Source organism: Coptis chinensis, chromosome 8 (assembly GCF_015680905.1).
Source record: "Coptis chinensis isolate HL-2020 chromosome 8, ASM1568090v1, whole genome shotgun sequence".
Classification (NCBI taxonomy): domain Eukaryota; kingdom Viridiplantae; phylum Streptophyta; class Magnoliopsida; order Ranunculales; family Ranunculaceae; genus Coptis; species Coptis chinensis.
The window spans coordinates 38216470-38227335 of NC_141463.1; the positions used below are offsets into that span (position 1 = coordinate 38216470).

General features: G+C 42.0%; 2 protein-coding genes, 1 long non-coding RNA gene and 1 pseudogene across 3 annotated transcripts; 2 read left to right on the top strand and 2 right to left on the bottom strand.

Moving 5' to 3' along the window:
- Window positions 1–715: 715 nt before the first annotated feature.
- On the bottom strand, window positions 716–5886 carry LOC147481404 (uncharacterized). The gene is made up of 2 exons (XR_015205504.1): window positions 4685–5886; window positions 716–3418 (listed from the first exon to the last, which is right to left on the bottom strand). It is a non-coding gene; the product is annotated as an uncharacterized LOC147481404 (long non-coding RNA).
- Window positions 5887–5992: 106 nt separating this feature from the next.
- Window positions 5993–6292, bottom strand: LOC147481405 (uncharacterized). The gene is given in 2 exon segments (XM_086579477.1): window positions 5993–6169; window positions 6172–6292. Coding segments are annotated over 2 exon segments (216 nt in total). The 3' UTR covers window positions 5993–6074.
- Window positions 6293–6405: 113 nt separating this feature from the next.
- LOC147481406 (Cytochrome C assembly protein) lies at window positions 6406–9048 on the top strand. The gene is given in 3 exon segments (XM_086578925.1): window positions 6406–6444; window positions 6788–6842; window positions 6845–9048. Coding segments are annotated over 3 exon segments (450 nt in total). The 3' UTR covers window positions 7201–9048.
- On the top strand, window positions 7209–10332 carry LOC147481407 (uncharacterized; annotated as a pseudogene).
- Window positions 10333–10866: the final 534 nt, after the last annotated feature.

The window sequence follows — 10866 nt, forward strand, 5'->3', positions numbered from 1 at the left end:
TCTTCGCTATGATGAAAGGACGGTGTGAACCAAAGGCTAGGCTCTCCGGTAGCTGTTGGAAGTCTCCTCTACTCAAGGAAAGCTGTATAAATAATAGAATATAGAAAGATGTGCTACCAAACAATAGAGGTTCTCACCAAAGGTGAAGCTCGAAACACACAGTCTGTCGTTCTACTGAACTTAAGGGGAGCTTCTAAGATAAGAAACCGATAACACATCAATACCAGTTGCGGCACTGTAATCGCTATTGCCTCCCACCTCCAGGAAGAGCTTTAATAAAATAAAAAGAACTCGAAAAAGACAAAAATACCAATTCGCTGCTCTGCAGCTCAGGAGAGCAAATCTCAATTTGGAACATGGGCAGACAGAGTTTTCCATGGGAACAAGTCTAAGGCAGAATGATTGGAACCATTTCGAGCTAGGTTCGGGTATATTGGATGTATGATATGAGGGGAACGATCAAAGAGATTATGGTGTTGAGTCTAGGGTTCAGTGTCCCTATCGCGGATGAAGTTATTCTATCAAACCCCCTATTTGCTTTCATTCCAGAACATTACAAAAATGAAGATTTCAAAATGTAAAAACTTCTCAATATGGATGAGCAAGATAATGTTAAGGTTTATTAACAAACGGGCATTCTCAGAGCAAGCCTTGGCCATTGGCCTGTCCAAGAGAGCGTTGCAACTTCACCTGGTCGAAGAGAAACTCATAGAGGAAAGGGCCAAGATCAAAGGATCAAAGAAACCCGATAGGCTCTTACCGGAAGAACTCAACGTCCTAATCGGATTCCTACGCTCTAGCGGATGTAACTGACCAAGGTGCTCTTTTCTCGCCTCGCACAGGGCAATCCGCAATTCTTTGGCTCTTAGTGCGGGTGTCTTTCTCTGACCAGCGCTTTCTCTACTACACCTCATAGACGGAACTTCTTCCTCTCGGCTGTCGAGATAGGTCCTGCCTGTTCGAGTTGTAAGAGAAGAGGAGCTCCTTCCTTTTTGCACATATAATGGTTATGTGTCTTTCTAGGAAGCCTGACGGTACGGAATAGAACTAAAGTTCGGAACAGAACTATAACTAAGTCACGGAATGAAACCTAAGTGTGCGCTAGCTAGCCCTGGAGTGTTGTTTTGAAGCGGGACACAATGGCTGATAACATAGCCATAGCTCAAGAGCGGATCCATTCAATGAAGAAAAGGAAAAAGGCTTCTAAGGGCCGGATGGCTATTCAATTTGACATGGCTAAAGCATACGACAAGGTTGAGTGGAGTTTTCTAACCAAAGTAATGAAGGCCCTAGGTTTTTGTGATGGTTTTGTTAAGTTCATCCTAGAATTTTTGGCCTCTACTTCCTTTTCATTGCTGCTTAATGGTTCCCTATGGCTTTCATTAAAGCCACAAGAGGCCCTCGACAAGGCTCTCCCCTTATTTGTTCCTCATATGTGTATAAACTTTTTTGAGACTGGGGGAGGAGCAAAATCACATTCATGGCATAAAGGTTAGGAGGAGAAGCCCCCTATCTCTCACCTACTATTTGCAGATGACCTTTTTGTTTTCTGCCAAGCCTCACTTGTTGAAGCTAGAAATGAAAAAGACATAATGGAAAACTCTTTTTATTTCTCTGGCCAACAGGTTAATTATTCAAAGTCTAGTATCTTGTTCAGTTCCAATTTACCTAAGAAATTCCAAAGAATCTTAACTAGAGTTATGGGGGTTAGAAAGTTCTCTAAGAATTAAAATATATTGGGGCTTTGGGAATTAAGGACTTTGAATTGTTAGTTAATAGAGTGAGTGACAAAGTTCAGAGCTGGAAAACTAGAGTTCTTTCCCAGGCTGGTCGAACTACACTTGTCAAGTCTGTGGGCATGGCCACTCCCATTTACATCATGTCAAGTTTGATCCTTCCCACAACCACATGCAAGATGGATCAGATTCTTTGTTCTTTTTGGTGGAGAGGTTCTAATGAAAGAAGCAGTATGAACCTCAAATCTTTGGCATCCTTATGCAAGCCGGAGGCATTGGCTTTCGTGAAAGTAAACTGATGAACTTAGCTCTCATAGTCTCATTGCCAAGTTGGGCTGGAGAATCATAAAGGAACTAGAGTCCTTATGGGCAAGGTTTTAAAAATCTATCTACTTTCCATTGGAGTCCCTTTTTAGTTGCAAGACTTGCTCTAACCCATCATGAACCTGGAGAAGTATTAAAAAATATTTGGATACTCAAAAGTTGGGTTGCTTGTGACAGGTTGGTAATGGGGAGCAGATTGACTGCTAGACGGACCCGGGGATTCAGAATGACAGAGTTACAGATCCCGTTCCTCATAATAGTTCTATAATCTTTGTTAAAGATTTCTTTGTAGAAAACAGAAACGACTGGAATTTGGACTTAATTGACTCTTTGTTTGATGTAGTTACAGCACAAAGCACCAAGGAGATCCCTCTTAGATAGAGACCATTTTGATGAAGACAAAATGGTTTGGAATATGCTTTTTATTAAGGGGTGAGACTTTTTCACAGCCTTTAAAGCTTTGTGGAATACTGCTGCTAGCAATCAAGGTATGTCATCAAGCATCAATAAACCAACTTTGAAAGCCTGCTAGAGTTCAGTTATTTCTGTGGAAGGCATGAACATGGTGCCCACTAAGGCCACTATTGCTTTGAGAATGCATAAATGAAACCCAATGTGGCCCTTATGCAAGAAGGAAGCTGAAACTATTTCACATATCCTTCTACTTGTTCATTCTCTAGCAGATTGTGGTATGCATCTCGATCATGCATCAAACCGCCTACTTGGACTTGAAGAGAATGGGTGGATTTGGTGGTACTTTCGGTTCCGGCCTTAAAAGCATGAAAGAGAGAGCTTTATCAAATATAAAGCTATTACGATCCGGGAAATAATGAGGCATAGAAATGATGTTGTCTTTGATCGATCTAAACTAAATCCTTACGTGATCCTCGAGAACACTTTCGAATTATGTGGACGGATATTTAGAACTTTGGTGCAGGCAATGTATATAAACCTATTAAGAAATCTAATGGAGGTGTTGTAGGTTGGTGTCCTCTTAGAATTCATTGGGTCAAAGTGCATTTTGATCAGCAGCTCGTGTTATCAATGGCAAGGGTAGTGTCGCCATCTTTGAGCGAGGAGGAGGATGGCGGTTTGATAGCGGCTAGAGCTAAGCCTTTCTTAGTCGGATCTAGTGAGGAGCCCGAGTTGAAGGCTGCAGAAGTTCTTTGTGGACCTCGCGAATTGACCTTCACTTGGAGAATGTCTTGTTTGAAGGGGATGCGAAGAGTGTGATCAACATGTTTTCAGAACGGGAGAATCATGGGACTCCTTGGATTGGGACCCCTATTATAAATAGTTTTAAGATCCAGATGGATGGGATCTTTCAGTAACTCAGCTTGAACCTTTGTTCCTAGAACCTAGGAAGCACGGATACCGACACGGATACGACATGACACCTGTGTTGCATGGGTACGCCTATATTTTCGTCACGTCGCGTTTCGTGTCGACACCGACACCAATTCGACACAGATTCGTGGTCGAACTTGAGAGAGAATAGAAGTAGAGAAGAGAGAGAACAGAAGTGGAGAAGAGAGAGCAGATCGAACTAGAGAGAGAGAGAGGCAGAACTGTTGGAGAAGAAGACTAGGGATTGTTTTGTTTTCGGGCTTTTTTAATTGGTATTTGGGCTTGTAATTTAAATGTTTAATTGGGCTTTTATATTTCTTTTTATTTGGACAGCAAATTGGGCCAAAAAACTTAGAACATTGTTTTAACTTTTAAACTATGCAACAATTACAAATCGGGCCTTCTTTATTGGGCCTACTTTAAAGGTTTATAACTAACCTATGGTTTTAAAATGGACCAGTTAGGCTTTTAGAGTATACTTGTTAAGACTATGCTTTTTAAATAAGGATTGAAATAATTATTTTTTGAGGATGGAAATAATTATTTTTAATAAAAAAAATTAATAATAATAAAATATTAGTCGTGTCCCCGTGTCTTGATATTTAGAGCTTGCCGTGTCCAAATCTGACATTCGTACCCGTACCCATGCAACACAGCACGACACGGATACGTGGACACAACATTTTTCAAAAATATGGATACGTCATGGACACGTTTTAAATAATATATATATTAAAAATTGTCAAACAAGTTGAATTTTTGTAGAGATGTTCTTTATGGTTAGTAGATCATATGCACAAAAGATTAGGTTTTAAATCATTTTGTAAGTGAAGTTGTGGGCATTTTAGATTTGGTACTTATTTAAGGTCCTTTTAGGAGCCGGGCTGTATATATATATATATATATTTCGCCGTCACAGAAGGGGCACGGAGCCAGCGGAGGGGCTGAAACCTAACTAAGCCGTCCTCTTTTTGGGTTTTCTATATTGTAAACTGATTATTTTCTTATATAAGAAAAGTGTGAGGAGGGGCTGAAACCTAACTAAGCTGTCCTTTTTTCTCTCTCAAAAATTTCTTGTATGCGTGAGATTACTATTTGGCGTGTCCCCGGTGTGTTCCTTGCGTGTCCCCGGCGTGTCGAAAATTAAAAAAAATAATTATAAAATCGGATACTCCAAATCGCGTATCGGATGTGTATCGGGGCGTATCCGTGTCGGACACATATCGGACACCGATACTTCACCCTTAGAGACGCATCGATCCTTCATAGCCTAGAACAGCCCATTCGGTGTCCCACCACCTAGCCAAGTGGGCCTTTATTCATAACCAGTGTGTAAATTGTAACTATGATCCTCCTGATTTGTTTGTTGGTTTGCTAAGGGGACTCTGTATCTCTTTCTTGTGTTTCATTCAATTCCTTTCCCATAAAAAAAAAAAGTATGCCAACAGAACTACTTACTTCACAGCCTATCGACAGGGAACTGGCTGAAGCTAGTTAAGGAGTTAAGAGCGATCCTAAACAACGATAGCTATGCCACCTCTCTCCAGAGGTGGTTAAAGGAAGCCTACAGGAACTACACCTATAAAGAAGCCGCTTTCAAGCGGAGTGTGCAGGTTCTAAAAGATCTCGACGTAAGGGGCCTCGACCAATAGGGAGAGTAACGCTTATCGCATGATAGTGGAGTGGAGTCGCTTCTACCATTCAACCGGATCTTATCGATTTTATTCTATATCCGCCTTGAGCAATCCTTCCGTCGAGATTGTGTTCCGTTATTGGTCCTTGTTTGGTCATAAGGAAAATCATTCTTTTTAGGTCAAAGGGCGGCGGAATACATTGGTAATGACACAACCAAAAGAGGGGTAGGGGAGACAAGGTTACGTCTTTGAGTAGTGCGGTGCATCCGCTGTTTCAGGTATAGCGACGGCAAAGGGACCCGCCACCCAACTCGCCAGGGGGGGCGGACCGGACCCGCCATAGGTTGAATCCAGCCACCTTTCTTGTGGATCATCTTTGTGGTTACCGGATGATGGGAATAACAAAGCAGAAATTTTGAAATGAACACGAAATGTCAATAAATGAATTCTCTCATTATTCGTTATTTTCGGGTCTTTTCGTTGCATTCACTTACAACAAGAAAGAACCACCAACATTTGGTGCAAAGACCTGCATTTTGGTGCATTCTTCTTCCTTTCCTTGGTCTTTCGTTCCGTCATATTCCTAATAACTTATCCAATTACAACGTATTAACCGCTAATGCACCTTTCTTTTATCAAATCTCAGGGTCATGGTCTAATCATGAGGGTAGTATTTTATCATGGTGTTGGATCCCAAGTTATTATGGATTCCTTCTTTGTTACTGGGGTCGACCCCAAAGCCATAATGTCTCAAAACAAGGAGGCCATAGAGAAACTCTTTTTGTTCCTTTGTCTAGAACTTCGTGAAGAACTCCCATTCTATCTCCCTTGTTATTTAACAAAAACGGGGCTGCGGCCCCGGTTGTACACTCCCTTCGTTTTGCGAACCCTTGTTGATTCTGAACTTCGTTCGCGAAGGAACCAAACTTTTGATGGGCCATCCCTTTTTTTATGCGTCGCTTTACCCTGGAAGGGAAATGAGCTTTGCTTCTCTGGGCGCTAGGCCCCGTGGTTCGCAAGAAGGAAAAAGGACTCATATTTTGTTGCATCTGCCACGAGATGAAAATGAGAGAGCTTCGTCTATCGATGAACAGCGGATTGACTCCGTTGTTGGCATTGCTTTGTTTTCTCTCCTTTCCTATTAGCGAGTTCTCATCCTTTTGTTCGAAATATCTTCGTTCATATCGAACCGCTTGCAGAATCAAATCCTGTTCCACAAGATCCTATATCAGCTATACATCATCCTCGCATTTATGCCGGAGACATCGCTAGTGCTATGGGCTTTGGCTTATGTAGATCCAAAATGATGAATGGGATTGTCGCACTCCACTCGCCGCCAATGCATAAGGATGCCGCCGAAAAGAATGGAACGCTGCTTCGCTCTGCTGGATGCGTCGGATCCCGTATAACAAGTGAGCTCTTTACCCTCAAATTCAAACATGTGGACGTAAAATGCTATCCTGTTCTATTGTTGCGTAGCAATAAAAGCCTGATCATGCAGCTTCGGCGACGCTTTTTTGCCTTCTCTTCGCTCGGACAGGGCTAATGGACACGGGAGGGAGCAGCAAAGCGTGTCGTTAAGAATGGAAAGAAAGATACAACCACTTCACCTTTTGTTGGATCGCCGGCGCGAACACGATGGTCTCGACGTGACCGGGGAACCAATTTGAATTTGGATCTTGACATGTCGGTGGTTTTAACCGTAGGCATCTTGCCGAGGAAGTTGGTGGGCTCATCATGAATTAGGTCGGGTGGTTGGTGGTTTCGGGATCCCGTAGAAAATGCTTCTTTTTTATGCCTCGGTATTAGCCACATTTCGTATTCATTCAGTAATTCTACCCCTTCTGAATTCTTGGACCTCGCTTCTTAATATTGTGACTCTTCCATCTTTGGTCTCGGGAACCTCTTCAATATGATCCGGATTGCTAGCTCCCCTCGTTCATAGTTTTGCTTCTGATGATGATACACGAGGAATCTTTTTATGGTGGTTCTTCCTTCTAATGACCGGCATATCTATGATTCTTTTCTCCCAGATGAAGCAGCAGACATCGGTCCGTAGAACCTATAAAAAAGAGATGGCTGTGGCGCGAAGTACTCTTGTGCACCTACGTCACCCGGCTCGCTCTCAACCCCACCTTGTTAAGTTATGTAAGAATTGAGCTTATTGATGGGCTGGTTATTCAGAGCTAGCAATTGGCTGCCGAATTTCGTCCCTGCAAACGTAGGAGCAAACTACGACGCAAATGGAGGTGTTGCGTTAGCAACCGTCAGGTTGTTCTGGCCGGGCCAAAGAAGGAAGAAAACGGCTGCGCGTTAGCGCAACGACTTTCGTGCGTTGGGCACTCAGACGTTGCTTCATGGTTAGGAAGGGCAGGGAACCTCCCTTCCCTTTGCTTTCAATCTATCTTGCGCCACTCCAGCTTTCACTCAAGCCATTCTTTGAACTTACTTAATAGGGGCGACCTTCACTCTTCTTCTCGCTTCCTAACCCTAAAAGCTCACTCCTTTTGGTGTTGCTCCACAATCAGAAAGTGGAACTACGAGATAAATAAGCGGTGGGCTGATCGACTGACCGGCGTCGCCTTTGTTTAAATCACTACGACTTGGTTTGAAGGAAGGCTTTCACTGGACCAAAGACCTCGAAGATTGCCCGCCGAGAATTCACAGGTTCGTTTATTTACCGGTAGCTTAGTTCATACCTTAGCAAGCAAGCCGCCATGACCTCCGGTCCGCAAGCACCTCGGTCCTAAGCACCCCGGTCTCCGGGATCAAGGCAACGGGAAACAAGCTTGAAAGCCACACTTGCACACGACACTTGCTTGTTTCTTTCCGACTTGGTGCGGCCCTGTCGAAATTCTTTTTCCACTAATTTGGTTTGTGTAAGCCTTCAAGCCAAGTAAAATGGAGAGTTTTTCGATTTGATTGGTAGATCGGTCCGGTTCTTGCTTGAGTTTCTTTCTTGCGCGACTCAACCATCCCCTAGTCAAGCTCACGGACGAAGCTCGCTTTCGCCCCTCGGTGACCTTTTCTCTTTCGTTAAGGAGACTTATCAACGGTGGTGGTTCGCAAAGTGGATCGTTTCCCTTTATCTTGAGCGACAAGTGTCACTACCCTCCCGGGTCCACACCTGGTCCGGGCGGAGCGATGTCACGACTGTATGAAAATCACTATTTTTGGTGAGGCACAATTTGGAGGAAGAGATAGATCCAGCTTTTAGGGAAGTAAAGGAAAGGAACGGATAGAAAGAGCTCGTTTAGGGAAGGTAGGTGGGGGAGGGGAAGCGGAACAGCTGTGTTGGTTCAATCGGGAATGGCCGATCATGCTTCTTAGGGTTGAATGCTTCGGGTTTCAGATTCAAGCAGCTCATTGCTACACGATCAGTCAAGCTAAGCTAAGAGAGAAAAGCGGCAGTCCTTCCAATCAAGCAAGCGACCAACCAATTCCAACGATTGCAGTGACAACCATCAAAGCAAAAAGTATAGGCTTGCAGGATCAAGTGGGAAGAGCGGAACTTGACGGGTCTCGTGATCTACTAAGCTAACGGCCACTTTCTAAAATGGCTATCGCATTGCGCTTTGCTACGATTTGGAGCGAACCGAAGCTTAAGAAAGCTTAACACAAGCTACATAAGTAATCAAGCAAAGAATCGAGAGCGAAGGTCTGATTCCATCTAATGGCGAATTCAACCAACAGAGAAAGCAACCGCCCATCTACTTGCCCTTTTTCTCTTATTTCCTTGTACTGCTAGTCGTTGTTCTTCCCGCTAACGAACGAATTTATCTGCACCTTAGTGTACAGTCATACTTTCTTCCCTTTTCCACAGTATCTAATAAGTATTTTATTTCTCGTATGCATGCAAATATCAATTTCAGTTGTTGCTAATGGAGCTGTGGATTGTGATTGAGCTTAGCTTAGCCGACCTTACTCGAAGGGGATTTGTTTTCAATGAGAAGGGGTGTATTTATTTCTGTAAAGAGCGCTCTACATTGATCCATGAGCCGCCCCTCATTTTATCATAATAGAGTTGTCCATATAGAAATTTAGGTCAAGCTCGGTGAATTCAGACTTGTTTATGAACGCACGGAGTCATGGGTTTATGAACAATCAAAGAACAAGGGAAATTCTTATTATTATTATTATTATTGTGATTTTATTATTGATATTGTTAGTTTTGTTTTCTTTGTTTGAGAAAGTTATTATATGTTTATAGCTAACTAGTTAAGTTACATTGTCACGGATATCAACGGCGAAATATCAAATATTAGTTTTCAAAATGTAAGGTTGATTTATAGTGATGAATGTATTAGAGTGTGTTTGGTTCGTTCTTTCAGGGTTCTATTGTTTCTACTTTTGGCCTTCCTATACTTGATACTTGTTAGTGTGAGCCTTCCTTCACTGAATAGAATTGTTCTTTGTTAAACATTGACAAGAACTTTGGATTTGATCACTTTTAAATAGTTAACCATAAGTTATATCTATTTGGTCCATCATATCTTAATTGGATGGTTTCCATATCATTCACTCTCTATTTTCTTGAGTTGAAATATTTGCTATTGCATTTCAAAGTTGTCTCAAACTTGAATGGTTCAATATGCTCCTTTTCATGAATTTCCTTTTGCTAATTTTCTATGATACTTTTAAATTTGGTTTACTGTTTATCTGGTTTACTGTGTATGTATATTTTCCTCATTACCACTATTCATCTTTCCTTGGATCATTCTAGACTTGGTTTTAAATTTTAAGAGATTTCCTGCCTTTTGTAGGTAGCAAAACCGGATGAAGGCAAAATTGGGGAGATCCCTGTCAAATCTTGGGAAAGGCGGGTCTTTGTTCTCATGGTTTGCGGGACATGTAGTAAGAGAGGTGATCTTTGGACTGCACGCAGTGCCCTTTCAAGGATCTTGCTCAACCACCGAAAGCTTTGTCGACAAACCTCCAACTTCTGAAACCGCAGCATCTAGTTCTGGCACATCAAAGGGAGCTTATGTTCCTCCTAGTCAGAGGGCTGGAGCTGACAGAATATGAGGCGTAGGAATGATGAGAACTTGGTTCGTGTTACCAATCTCCTAGAGGACACGCGTGAGCCTGACCTACAAAATCTCTTCAGCACTTTTGGTCCTGTGAGCCGTGTTTACATTGCTTACGACCAGAAAACTGGCATGAGCAGAGGCTTTGGTTTTGTCAACTTTGTACACAAAGGTGACGCAGAGAAGGCTATTGCAAAGCTCAATGGTTATGGTTATGACAACCTCATCCTTACAGTAGAGTGGGATGTGCCAAGAACAAATTAGATTGTTAGTTACTCCTTTTCTAAGTCAGTATGAGGTCTGTTGGTAAACTATCTTTTCTTATATGTATGGCACTATCAAGTTTTGAGAATGTGATCGTTGTTTTTATGTCTTGGAGGTTTATGACTACCTTATGTTATTTGCTTGCAAAGATATTTGAGATGTCTTTTCGGATAATAGATTGAATGTTTTAATTACTTGAACTATTAAAAGCTTAAATGGTTTGCTTTCAAGTGTCATTTAGTTAGTTCCCCTTCTTGCATGAATTGGTGACAAACTTATATTGTTTGGCATCTTGGTCTGAAAACCATCTCTTAATGTTTAGCTCAGATTAATGGACACCTAACGTTAGTCATACATTCTTTAATTTGTTTCCCAAAAGATTAATCCAGTCTAAAATATTATCATTTATTTCTACCGATTGGACCGAAAAATTGCTAAGCTCATAATCATCTCTCCATATTATTAACAAATTATACATTAGGAGACAAAGAAAACCTCACTACCTCACTAATCGTTCTCTTTAGAAATTATATT